This window comes from Pristiophorus japonicus, chromosome 3, assembly GCF_044704955.1.
Source record: "Pristiophorus japonicus isolate sPriJap1 chromosome 3, sPriJap1.hap1, whole genome shotgun sequence".
Classification (NCBI taxonomy): Eukaryota; Metazoa; Chordata; class Chondrichthyes; family Pristiophoridae; genus Pristiophorus; species Pristiophorus japonicus.
In genome coordinates this window covers 138,653,586-138,668,048 of record NC_091979.1, presented here as the reverse complement: position 1 = coordinate 138,668,048, position 14,463 = coordinate 138,653,586, and the positions used below count along the sequence as shown (strand labels likewise).

The 14,463-nt window shown below is 40.4% G+C and overlaps 1 protein-coding gene across 2 annotated transcripts in view; it reads right to left on the bottom strand.

The window, feature by feature from the left end:
* Positions 1-1,795: 1,795 nt before the first annotated feature.
* Positions 1,796-14,463, bottom strand: part of LOC139259905 (collagen alpha-1(III) chain-like) — a 320,705-nt gene continuing 308,037 nt past the window's right edge. For both annotated transcript variants that reach the window (XM_070875835.1, XM_070875836.1), the window contains 3 exons: positions 5,458-5,648; positions 4,421-4,663; positions 1,796-2,917 (listed from right to left, as the gene is read on the bottom strand). In XM_070875835.1, the coding sequence (XP_070731936.1) occupies positions 2,771-2,917; positions 4,421-4,663; positions 5,458-5,648 (581 nt within the window). In that variant the 3' untranslated portion in view covers positions 1,796-2,770. The remainder of the gene's footprint in view (positions 2,918-4,420; positions 4,664-5,457; positions 5,649-14,463) is intronic.

Below are 14,463 nucleotides of genomic sequence, written 5' to 3'. Positions count from 1 at the left end.
TGCCAGAATAATCTGTTGTCATGCAATGGAAAAATGCATTTTTGTTGTGCAAGGGAATTGAACTAAAAGGGAAAAAATGCCGAAGAGATGGTGGATGAAGAGGTGGCAGGGTTGACACTTACGTGGTAATGTCTCAATATTTTTGCTGAAGTTCAATCGGAAAGTAGACAATCAGAGGATCATCAACATTTTTCTTTAGAAATGTTGTGTGCATTGAAGTTTTCTTTACTGATTTCCAAAAGCTGTTGCATTTATTCATCATTCTATGAAAAGCTCCGATTAAGTCGAGCATTGTTATCGAACTACTTGTCTCGACTGACTGCATGTTTTATTTGGCTACAATGGTGGGAAATAATGATTTCAAGTTCATACTCATGCATTGACTGACAACTTACTAAATATGGGATGTGAGGTACAATTAGGTTACCATTTCAGAATCCATTTATTTAATGGATATACAAATATATGTAAATGCAACATAGCATTCATCAGTATTACTAAGTACTGTAGTACATTGCTTAATGACCTCCTTCTGTGCCATATATTTCTATGATTCTATGATGTGACCAGTATAATGGGGACATTTTTAGTATCTAAAGCAGGATGTGTTACAGTCATTTTTAATGCTAAGCAAATTATTTATGCTATGTTGATCCACTTGGGGAAAAAAACTCAGTTCTACGAATGTCATATTTAATACTAATTTAATATTTAACTGTTAGTATGTTTCCCAGGGAGTGTTGTATGTGTGTTCAATGTTGCTAATTGATAACATATGTAAGGAAACCAGATGGATGCTTTAGTATGTTGTACTCACCGACAATGTTTCACTTCTCCCCCTAACACTGTTAAAGTTTTACCCACATATATGTATTGAATGCTTTGCCCACTCTTTAGAAAGGAAATGGATTCTGCTGCTTTATATTTTGTTTGCTTGCACTTTGGCAGATATCCTTTAAAACCCAAGAGGCAGACTCCACATACTTTGATATCCTGTTCCCGTTGATACCTAATGTGGCATTACATACTAATTGGAAAGTTAAAACTAGTTGTGTATGCATTCAGAACATTCTCCAATGCTTTGAACGAATGATAAGGAAGATATTGCAGAAGGCTTTGGTGCCTGCCAAATGAGTTGTACTGGGGTTACTTTTATAGAGATAAATGAAATTTTCGATGAAGTTCAAAGTCAACATGGATAATAAGTATCACTTTACCCTCACCCACCAACTCTTGCATCATAGAATTCCAAGAGATTAGTTTGGATTTGAAAATAATTGCTTTCATCTCAACTGCACAAAGAATGCTAAACTCACTGTGTACATGCTTGATAGATGATCTCTGCAGTAAGATTGTTGCTTTTTATAGAATATTAAAAGTACATGGAAGATTAAAAAGTCACAAGACTATAAATTCAAGCACAAGGAAACTCCCAGTTCAGATATTTTGCTTTAAATAGTGGGTGTTCCATATTTTTAACACGATTAAGAGGGGGGTAAACAAACAACTAAAACCTGTGATGTTTGGCATAGTTATGTGAAGTCTGCCAGAAAATTAATCATTTTTCCCCAGAGGACAGGTGTTGTAGCATTCCCTGGCATGGTTTAGTAATGCTCGTCGTTGTAACCCACTTTTCAAAAGTGAATATGTTTTGTCCATTAATAAATACAATATTTATAAGCTGTTTTATGCATCCTAATTCGAAACTGGAGACTCAAAGGCTCTGCTGATGGAATACGGCTGCCACACTGTCCTTGTGCTACCGAGTTTACAATGGTAAGACCGAAACAAGAAATTTTTCAGCACATTTTATTTGTTTCTTTTGTGACAGATATGCTTTCAAAACAGCATTACAGAAAAGACCTGACCTCGTCTACTGACAAACTGATAGTTGCATAAGTAAAAAAACAAGTCAATGGAACCTTTGATATTCTTTATCCGTGTCTAATTTTAGAAATATGAATTACAAGCAGAATGTACAAGTTGATAAAATATGATAATCAGGCACTGATCAGTAAATGAATATATGTAAAAAAGGAGAGACCAATGAAATACCATTACAGCAACAGATAGAAACTATATAAGATTTTTGCCAAGGTTCAGAAGGTCTGTTTTTAAAAATAGCACCAATTTAAAGACAAAGGCAGACTCAAGAACGCAAGCACCAATGAATAATTGGTTGAACACACACAGTGAATTGCAGGGTATTTGGAATATTTATTCATTTTGTCTGCCAGCAGTATCAACAATAACTAAGTGCATGTTCAAACGAAGCACCTGTCCGTGAATGATCCTCAAATTTAATGCTTCTGGAAAGTTGTGTTTTCAAATCGAGTTCGAGGCTTTACATCACTAGTGCAATATTTTCTTGGGAGTATCAAACTTATCCCAGTTTCTGTCCATGATGAGGTAGTTGAAACTGGACAAGTTCTACATGTACTGACGTTCATCCTGGTAAGAAAGATGGGTCAAATTCTAATTGGGAATGTTCAGCGCTTCATTAAATTATATTTCTTGACTTCAGCCCAGTGTTAGGCATCATAGAGAAGTAGTTACTTGTACACTTGTGTGGCAAAATTATTTTGTTACACATCTTCCATCTTGATATTTTCTACAATTTCTATCAAAATGATGAATAGTGATTTGGAAGTTATTTCATCCTGGGAGATCCAAAATATAAGCATGTGGATAAGTGCAGTATAGAGATGAATCAGCCCATGTTCATTTTGTTAAAGCGCTGGAAATGATTATGTTCAAATAATCTTGAACATTATAAGAAGCAGACAGGTCCGATGTCAACACCAAATTCCTGGTCCTCAGCACCAATATCCATAGGTGCAATGTCCACAATAGGTAGACGAAGAGTCTTCCGTGTTCTATACTCAAAGACAGTCTTGCTCCATTCTCCCGTGTGTTTCTAGATAACAGCAACACAATTCAATTTTTACTTTCATCCTATTGCCCAGGCGGTTGACATAGATCATCTTCATTGGAAATATTATCATATGTAGACATTTTAAATTAAATGGACTTAAAAACTATGTGGCAAAATAATTTCTGTTCTATCAATCTTGCAAATTCGGTCAGGCAGAGTCAGCATGGATTTATGAAGGGGAAGTCATGTTTGACAAATTTGCTGGAGTTCTTCGAGGATTTAACGAACAAGGTGGATAAAGGGGAACCAGTGGATGTGGTGTATTTGGACTTCCAGAAGGCATTTGACAAAGTGTCACATAAAAGGTTACTGCACAAGATAAAAGTTCACGGGGTTGGGGGTAATATATTAGCATGGATAGAGGATTGGCTTACTAACAGAAAACAGAGAATCAGGATAAATGATTCATTCTCTGGTTGGCAATCAGTAAATAATGGGGTGCCGCAGGGATCAGTGCTGGGACCCCAACTGTTTACAATCTATATTAACGACTTGGAAGAAGGGATTGAGTGTAACATAGCCAAGTGTGTTGATACAAAGATGGGAAGAAAAGCAATGTGTGAGGAGGACACAAAAAATCTGCAAAAGGACATAGACAGGCTAAGTGAGTGGGCAAGAATTTGGCAGATAGAGTATAAGGTTGGAAAGTGTGAGGTCATGCACTTTGGCAGAAAAAAACAAAGAGCAAATTATTATTTAAATGGATAAAGATTGCAAAGTGCCGCAGTACAGCGGGACCTGGGGGTACTTGTGTATGAAACGCAAAAGGATAGTATGCAGGTACAGCAAGTACAGGAAGGCCAATGGTATCTTGGCCTTTATTGCAAAGGGGATGGCGTATAAAAGCAGGGAAGTCTTGCTACAGCTATATAAGGTAATGGTGCGGCCACATCTGGAATACTGCGTGCAGTTTTGGTTTCCATATTTACGAAAAGATATACTTGCTTTGGTGGCAGTTCAGAGAAGGTTCACTAGGTTGATTCCGGGGATGAGGACTTATGAGGAAAGGTGGAGTAGGTTGGGCCTCTACTCATTGGAATTCAGAAGAATGAGAGGTGATCTTATCGAAACATGTAAGATTATGAGGGAGCTTGACAAAGTGGATACAGAGAGGATGTTTCCACTGATGGGGGAGAGTCGAATTAGAGGGCATGATCTTAGAATAAGTGGCTGCCCATTTAAAACAGAGATGAGGAGAAATTTCTTCTCTGAGAGGGTTGTAAATCTGTGGAATTTGCTGCATCGGAGAGCTGTGGAAGCCGGGACATTGAATAAATTTAAGACAGAAATTGACAGTTTCTTAAACGATAAATGGATATGGGGTTATGGGGAGCGGGCAGGGAAGTGGAGCTGAGTCCATGATCAGATCAGCCATGATCTTATTGAATGGCGTAGCAGGCTTGAGGGGCCGTATGGCCTACTCCTGTTGCTATTTCTTATATTCTTATGTTCCTATGTTCTTATTATGATTTTTGTGCTACTTACAGTGCAACCATCTTCAAGGACGTTGTATTTGAATCTGCTGTTTCCTTCAGCTTTGAGCCCAACATCAACCCAACTCATCAGCTTTAAAGCTTTCTTTACATTTCCAGTGTCAGCATCCAGGTAGGCAATGCTGTTCTTACAGTGGTAGGTGACATTCTGGGACGCTCGAGTGGAAAGGATTCGAAGGAATGCTAGTTGGATTTCAACAGTGTCTTCTGACATCACATTGTCACCATAGCTAAACTGTGGAAATAGACATTTTTGTTGAATTCATTCATTTATAATCAAGATTTTTTTTGTTATTTATTCATTTTTGGGTTGTGGGTGCTGCTGGCAAACCCAGCATTTATTGTCCATCCCTAGCTGCCCTTGAGATGCTGGTGGTGGGCCTTTTATCTTAAGTCGCTGATATAATTGACACGAGTATGACAAAACAATATAATTGCAAAATGTTTTACAGAATAATACAAATTCTAAAAACTCCGAGGGTGGAATTGTTCTCCGCCAGTATTGCGAAACGGGCTCATAGCAACGCGGCAGCCCATTTTGCTCCACACCCAATTTTCTTTTCCGATATCTAAAACGAGCTGCTGAGTCAATATAAGCATGTTTCATCCTACTTGCAATGACCAATTTCATCATCCTTCTCTCTTCTCCAAATTGACCTCTCCAAAGGGTATAAGGATTAAGCATTGATTCTGATTTTGAATCATGTTCACATGTGTAAAACAAAGGCACTCAAAGAAAAAAAAGTATCTTACAGTCCAAAAGCTAGGGTACTTTGGACTGCACTGATATAAAAGTAATGCAGGTATGTTTTAAAGTGCTGCCCCAAAAATCATTTAGCTTCAGCTTCAAATTATGGACTTTAATCTAGGGATTCAAACATTTAGTGAATTCCAATTTAGTTAACCCGAGAACAGCTGTTTTATATTAGACAATTAAACACATTTTAATAACATTTATTGCCTTATGTATCCCCTTTTGTGCTACTTTGCATCATGTTGTGTATGTCTTAATAGTCTGACAGTACTTACATGGAAACCACCATCCATAGATTCTCCAAACCACACGTGCTTCTTTCTATGACTGTTTTTGCTTGTCCACCAGTTCTTGCGTGGGATGCTGCTGGGGTTGGAAGACACACAGGTCTCCCCAGTCTCCATGTTGCAGTGTATTTTAATAGCATCCATATTGCAGCCTTGGTTAGGATCAATCCAGTATTCTCCTATAATGTGGACATCAAAGCATCATTCTTACAGTGATCTACCAGGCCAGGTTTAGAGTACGTTCATTGTAACAGACAAAAAATTGTCACTTTTGTCCGTGGCTTCTTTTTTCTGTAGTTGTATTATAAAAATATCAAACTCAAGATGGAGTTTGTGTATTCATTTCAAATCCAACATATTGGTTAGACAAATACAAGATCGACAGTAACCCTCTTAAGAGGTTAAACATCTTTAACGTGTTAGTATTTTAATTGCAAAGCTGTTGAGTATTAACGTCCCATGAAGACAATTCTTGCTTACTATTGAAATGATTGGTATGTGCCACACTGTTAGCTCATTATCTTGTTGGACTGTTGTGCAGTGATGGATTCACCCTGCAGGGTATGATCAAAGAGGAATCCTGCCCATAAACGTCAAAGGGCTATAGCGGGGGAGGAACTTCAAACAATCACAATCACTAAGGAGATGGCTCTCAGTAAGATAATGGGACTAAAGGCAGATAAATCCCCTGGACCTGATGGCTTGCATCCTAGGGTCTTAAGAGAAGTAATGGCAAGGATTGTGGATGCATTGGTTGTAATTTACCAAAATCACCTCTCATTCTTCTGAATTCCAATGAGTAGAGGCCCAACCTATTCAACCTTTCCTCATAAGTCAACCCCCTTTTATTATTTAAATGGATAAAGATTGCAAAGTGCCACAGTATAGCGGGACCTGGGGTACTTGTGCATGAAACGCAAAAGGATAGTATGCAGGTACATCAAGTGACCAGGAAGGCCAATGGTATCTTGGCCTTTATTGCAAAGGGGTTGGAGTATAAAAACAGGGAAGTCTTGCTACTGCTATATAAGGTATTGGTGAGGCCATACCTGGAATCCTGCACGCAGTTTTGGTTTCCATATTTAAAAAAGGATATACTTGCTTTAGAGGCAGTTAAGAGAAGGTTCACTAGGTTGATTCTGGGGATAAGGGGGTTGACTTATGAGGAATGGTTGAGTAGGTTGGGCCTCTACTCATTGGAATTCAGAAGAATGAGAGGTGATCTTATCGAAATGTATAAGATTATGAGGGGGCTTAACAAGATGGATATAGAGAAGATGTTTCCACTGACGGGGGAGACTAGAACTAGAGGGCATGATCTTAGAATAAGGGGCCGCCCATTTAAAACAGAGATGAGGAGAAATTTCTTCCCTCGGAGGGTTGTAAATCTGTGGAATTCGCTGCCTCAGAGAGCTGTGGAAGCTGGGACATTGAATAAATTTAAGGCAGAAATAGACAGTTTCTTAAATTATAAGGGGATAAGGGATTATGGGGAGCGGGCAGGGAAGTGGAGCTGAGTCCATGATCAGATCAGCCACGATCTTATTGAATGGAAGAGCAGGCTCGAGGGGCCATATGGCCTACTCCTGCTCCTATTTCTTATGTTCTTATGTATATCTTATGCATGCCTTATGAAGTAAAACAGCCATCAAATAAACTAGCCCTTCTAAATGCTTAATTCACCTCTGTTTATTTAATAGAGATTTTTATAGCCAATGGTTCTTTCACTTCCATAAAGCATGGCTCCAGTCAATCAGCCAGGGATGGATAAGGTCTCTGTGGCAGCTATGATGGTAAAAGTAGAGTGCTTCATGATCATTTATTGGAAGATTATAGTACAATAGGCAATGGTAATTGTTTAACAGTCTGATTCTGAAAGGCCTCTGGACATAGTGAAAGTTCAGATTTAAGGGTAGAAATCAATGCATTTGCTTCACATTCCTCTCTCTGCTACTTTAACAGAGACATTAACCCATTTATTTATTTTTTAACACCACTGTTAAAATAGCAGAGGAACATGATGCAAACAAGTTATCATTTGTATGATAATATCTCCAACAACATTACTCTTATATAAAATCAGAGTAGGGAATGTTGGTTTTGAAATTGTGTTATTTTTCATTTTGGAATTATCAATGACTTCAAAAATGAGAAATAATCTTTTTTGGGACAAAAAGACCTGCTGAACTGAATGATAAAGGCTGGATTAACAGATAACAAACATATGGTGATCTCCTAGACTGGATTTGATTGCTTGAGGGGGTCGGAAAGGAAGAGTTTTTTCCCCCCTCAATGGACCTGGATTGTGCCCTGATTTCTTTGTCTCCCTCGGTTGATGACACGGCTGTGGAGGGAGGAGTTGGGGGACCGGCGGAGGAGGTAAGATGTGGTTAATCAAGTTGCTCCAGGCATCATGAATATGGGGCAGACTTGATGGACCAGCTGGTATTTCCTGCCCAAAAATGTTGTGTGTTTGTATAACATGTTATTTGCAATGATAAGAACATAATAAGAACATAAGAAATAGAAGCAGGAGTAGGCCATTTGGCCCATCGAGCCTGCTCCACTATTCAATAAGATCATGGCTGATCTGATCACGGACTCAGTTCCACTTCCCTGCCCGCTCCGCATAACCCTTTACCGCCTTATCGCTCAAAAATCTGTCTAACTTCACCATAAATATATTCACTGACCCAGCCTCCACAGCTCTCTGGGGCAGAGAATTCCATAGATTTGCAAACCTCTGAGAGAAGAAATTTCTCCTCATCTTAGTTTTAAATGGGTGGCCTCTTATTCTGAGATTATATCCCCTAGTTTTAGTTTCCCCTATGAGTGGAAATATCCTCTCTGCATCCACCTTGTCGAGTATCCTCGTTATCTTATAAGTTTCAATAACATCAGCTCTCATTCTTCTGAATTCCAATGTGTATAGGCCCAACGTACTCAACCTCTCCTCATAAGTCAATCCCCTCATCTCCAGAATCAACCTAGTGAACCTTCTCTGAACAGCCTCCAATGCAAGTATATCCTTCCTTAAATACGGAAATCAAAACTGCACGCAGTACTCTAGGTGTGGCCTTACCAATACCCTGTACATTTGTAGCAGGACTTCTCTGCTTTTATACTCTATCCCCCTTGCAATAAAGGTCAACATTCCATTTGCCTTCCTGATTAAATGCTGTACCTGCATACTAACTTTTTGTGTTTCATGCACAAGGACCTCCAGGTCCCTCTGTACCTCAGCATTTTGTAATCTCTATCCATTTAAATAATAATTTGCTTTTTTATTCTTCCTACCTCACATTTTCCCACATTATAATCCATCTGCCAAATTTCTGCCCACTCACTTAGCCTATGTATATCCCTTTGCAGATTTGTTGTGTCCTGCTCACAACTTGCTTTCCCACCTATCTTTGTATCATTAGCAAATTTGGTTACATTACACTCATCCAAGTCCTTAATATAAATTGTAAATAGTTGAGACCCCAGCACTTATCCCTGTGGCACCCCACTAGTTACAGTTTGCCAAACTGAAAATGACTCATTTATCCTGACTCTCTGTTTTCTGTTAGTTAGCCAATCCTTTCTCCATGCTAATATATTACCCTCAATCCCGTGAACTTTTATCTTGTGCAGTAACCTTTTATGTGGCACTTTATCGAATGCCTTCTGGAAATCCAAATACACCACATCCACTGGTTCCCCCTTATTCACCCTGCTCGTTACATCCTCAAAGAACTCCAGCAAAATTGTCAAACATGATTTCCCTTTCATAAAACCATGCTAACTGTTTGATTGAATTATGCTTTTCCAAATGTCCTGTTACTGCTTTCTTAATAATGTACTCCAGCATTTTCCCAACGACTGATGTTAAGCTAACTGGTGTATAGTTTCCTGCTTTTTGTCTGCCTCCTTTTTTAAATAGGGGCGTGATTTTTTCAGTTTTCAAATCTGCTGGAACCGACCCAGAATCCAGGGAAATTTGATAAATTACAACCAATGCATCGACTATCTCTGCAGCCACCTCTTTTAAAACTCTAGGATATAAGCCATCAGGTCCATTGGGACTTGTCTGTCTTTATTCCCATTATTTTATCAAGTACTATTTCATTATTGATAGTGATTGTATTAAGTTCCTCCCTACCTATAGCCCTTTGATTATCCACTATTGGGTATTTTTAGTGTCTTCGACCATGAAGACCAATACAAAATATTTGTTCAATGTCTCTGGCATTTCCCTGTTCTCCATTATTAATTCCCCAGTCTCATCCTCTCGGGGACCAACATTTACTTTAGCCACTCTTTTCCTTTTTATGTACCTGTAGAAATTCTTACTATCTGTTTTTATATTTTGTGGTAGTTTATTTTCATAATCTATCTTCCCTCTCTTTATCATTGTTTTAGTCATTCTTTGCTGGCTTTTAAATGTTTCCCAATTCTCTGGCCTCCCACTAGTCTTAGACACATTGTATGCCGTTGTTTTCAATTTGATACTATCCCTTATTTCCGTGGTTAACCACGGATGATTATCTCTTCATTTATAGTCTTTCCTTCTCATTAGGATATATTTTTGTTGCAAGTTATGAAATATCTCCTTAAATATCTGCACTGCTAATCAACTGTCCCATACTTTATTCTAATTTCCCAGTCCACTTTAGCCAACTCTGCCTTCATACCTCTGTAGTCTCCTTTATATAAGCTTCAGACCCTGGTTTGAGAACTAACTTTCTAACCCTCCAACTGAATTTGAAATTCAACCATTTTATGGCCATTTATTCCTAAAGGATCCTTTACTAAGAGATCATTTATTAATCCTGTCTCATTACACAGTACTAGATCTAAGATAGCCTGCTCCCCTGGTTGGTTCCGCAATGTACTGTTCAAGGGAACTATCACGGATACATTCTATGAACTCTTCCTCAAGGCTACCCTGGCCAATTTACTTGGTCCAATCAATATGAAGCTTAAAATCGCTCATCATTATTATTGCTGTTCTTTTATTACAAGCCTCCATTATTTCTTGATTTATACTCTGTCCAACAGTGCAGCTACTGTTAGGGGGCCTATAGACTACGCCAATCAGTGACTTTTTCCCCTTATTATTCCTTATCTCTACCCAAACTGATTCAACATCTTGATCCTCTGAGCCAATATAATTTTTCACTAATGCACCGATCTCATCCTTTATTAACAGTGCTACCCCACCTTCTTTTCCTTTCTGTCTGTCCTTCCGAATTGTCAAATACCCCTGAATATTTAGTTACCAGTCCTGGTCACCTTGCAACCACATCTCTGTAATGGCTATCAGATCACAACCATTTGTATCTATTTGTATCATCAACTCATCTATTTTGTTACGAATGCTACATGCATTCAGATTAAGAGCTTTTAAATAATTTTTTTTAATTTCCTACTTTGACCCAACTTTCTGATTCACCTTTATGTTTATACATTCTGTCCCTTCCTGGCACGCTCTGGTTTTCATTTCCCCCAGAGCTATCCTGATCTATTCTTTGTTATTCTTGTTCTTTGACTTTTAAAATTTTCGCTCTCCTGAATCTTCCCCCCGCCCCCCTCACTTGTTAGTTTAAAGCCCTCTCTACAGTCCTAGTTATTTGATTCGCCAGGACCCTTGTCCCTTGACGGTTTAAGTGGAGCCCGCCCAAACAGAACAGCTCACTCTTACCCCAGTACTGGTGCCAGTGTCCCAAGAACCAAAACCCATTTCTCCCACACCAATCTTTAAGCCACATTAAAGGGTTTTTTTTAGAATCCACTTTGGCATAGAAAATAGGTCAACACAAATAGCTCACAAGCTTTGTATACACAGCAGAAAAACAATGACAGGAAAGTACCTAGTTGCGACAGGATGTAGCCCAGCTGCTAAAAAACGCAAGCTGAGCTATTCAAGAGACTAGTAGACAGTGATGGCAACCACAGGTCAAGATGAACATACATCTTTATAGATAAGAGTGTCTACCATGGTCAAGAAATATAGACCAAGGTCATGTAGATGGACAATGAATGTACACACCTACTTGCTTTTTGTTTAACTGTCACGGACCAAGAGCGATTCTTTGAGATCGAGTCGGGATGGCTTAATGAAGGGCTAACTACTTACACTCGATCTCCCTTACAAGCAAATAAATGACTCTTTGACTTTCAACAGACTTCGTGTGGTGTATTCATTTAGTATACTACATCAACGTGTTTAACTCTCTGATCTTATTTACCCTAAGCAAATTTGCTCGTGACTCGAGTAGTAATCCAGAGATTATTACCTTTGTGATTCTTCTTTTTGGCCCTTAGCTGCTCATACTCTCTCAGCAGAACCTCCTTCTTTGTGCTATCTATGTTGTTGGTGCCCACATGGACCATGACAACTGGATCTTCCCCCTCCCACTCCAAGTTCCTCGCCAGCCCTGAGTAGATGTCCTTAATCCTGGCAGGCAACACAGCCTTGAGGCTCACGCTTTTGGCTGCAGAGAACAGTATCTATCCCCATAATGATACTGTCCCCTACCACTACAACATTTCTTCTTATTCCCCCCCACTTGAACAGCCCCCTGTACCACAATGCTGTGGTCAATTTGTTCATCCTCCCTGCAGTCCCTGCTCTCATGCAGAAGGAGCTCAGAGTGCAAAGGTAAGAGTTCGGGCAAGTGGGAACGGGAGGTGGTGCTTTGTCTTGTTTTCCCCACCAGTGCTGACTCCCCGACCTGGGAGGAAAAGAAAAGGAGGCAGCCTACAAAAGGCCCGTCAGTCCGGGGAGCAGCAACGTCTAGTCGGGAGGCGGAGCGTGAGATCAAGGCGGCCTACAAAATGTCAGCTGGTGCAGCTGCAGCAGGGTGAGAAGGCAAAAAAGTAGAAAGAAATCGAAAGGTGACATCACAGCCAAGGGGGTAAGTGATTGGCTGGTGATTGGTGAGTAGGTTTTCTTTTTCTTTTCTTTATCAGTAAGTAACATTTAGCATTGTTGTTGCCAAATTAAGTTTATCTAAGGGTTAAGTCATGGCAGGAGAGCTCGGACACGTATTATGCTCCTCCTATACTATGTGGGAAGTCAGGGACGCTTCCAGAGTCCCTGACGACTACATGTGCGGGAAGTGCATCCACCTGCAGCTCCTCACGGACCACATTGCGGCACTGGAGCTGTGGTTCAATTTAATCTGGAGCATCCACGATGCTGAGAATGATGTGAATAGCAACTTTAGTGAGTTGTCTTACCGCAGGTAAAGGGTAGACAGCCAGATAGGGAATGAGTGACCAACAGGAAGAGTAGTGCAAGGAAGGTAGTGCAGGGGTCCCCTGTGGTCATCCCCCTGCAAAACAGATACACCGCTTTGGGTAGTGTTGGGGGGCATGCATGACTCATCAGGGGAGAGCAGCAGCAGCCAAGTTCATGGCACCGTGGGTGGCTCTGTTGCACAGGAGGGCAGCAAAAAGAGTGGGAGAGCTATAGTGATAGGGGATTCAATAGTAAGCGGAATAGATAGACGTTTCTGTGGCCGCAACCGAGACTCCAGGATGGAATGTTGCCTCCCTGGTGCAAGGGTCAAGGATGTCTCGGAGCGGATGCAGGGCATTCTGAAAAGGGAGGGTGAACAGCTAGTTGCATATAGGTACCAACGCTATATTAAAAAACGAGATGAGGTCCTATGAGAGGAATTTAGGGAGCTAGGGGCTAAATTAAAAAGTAGGACTTCAAAAGTAGTAATCTCAGGATCGCTATCAGTGCCACGTGCTAGTCAGAGTAGGAATCGCAGGATAGCTCAGCTGAATACGTGGCTTGAGGAGTGGTGCAGAAGGGAGGGATTCAAATTCCTGGGACATTGGAACCGGGTCTGGGGGAGGTGGGACCAGTACAAACCAGAAGGTCTGCACCTGGGCAGGACCGGAACCAATGTCCTAGGGGGAGTGTTTGCTAGTGCGGTTGGGGAGGGGTTAAACTAACATGGCAGGAGGATGGGAACCTATGCAGGGAGACAGAGGGAAATAAAATGGAGGCAGAAGCAAAAGATACAAAGAAGAATAGTAAAATTGGATGGCAGAGAAACCTAAGGCAAAAAGCAAAAAGGGCCACATTACAGCAAAATTCTAAATGGGCAAAGTGTGTTAGAAAGACAAGCCTGAAGGCTCTGTGCCTCAATTCGAGGAGTATTCGGAATAAGGTGGACGAATTAACTGCACAAATAGCAGTTAACAGGTATGATGTAATTGGCATCACGGAGACATGGCTCCAGGGTGACCAAGGCTGGGAATTCAACATCCAGGGATATTCAACACTTAGGAAGGATAGACAGAAAGGAAAAGAAGATGGGATGGCATAGCTGGTTAAAGAGGAGATCAACGCAATAGAAAGAAAGGACATTAGCTTGGATGATATGGAATCTGTATGGGTAGAGCTGCGGAATACCAAAGGGCAGAAAACGTTAGTGGGAGTTGTGTACAGACCACCAAACAGTAGCAGTGAGGTTGGGGATGGCATCAAACAAGAAATTAGGGATGTGTGCAATAAAGGTACAGCAGTTATCATGGGCGATATTAACCTATGTATAGATTGGGCTAACCAAGCTGGTAGCAATGTGGCGGAGGACGATTTCCTGGTGTGTATTTGGAATGGTTTTCTAGACCAATATGTTGAGGAACCAATTAGAGAGCTGGCCATCCTAGACTGGGTGTTGTGTAATGAGAGAGGACTAATTGGCAATCTTGTTGTTCGAGGCCCTCTGGGGAAGAGTGCCAATAATATGATAGAATTCTTTATTAAGATGGAAAGTGACTGTGTTAATTCAGAGACTAGGGTCCTGAACTTAAGGAAAGGTTACTTCGATGGTATGAGACGTGAATTGGCTAGGATAGACTGGCAAATTATACTTAAAGGGTTGACAGTGGATAGGCAATGGCAAACATTTATAGATCACATGGATGAACTTCAACAATTGTACATCCCTGTCTGGAGTAAAAATAAAACGGGGAAGGTAGCTCAACCAT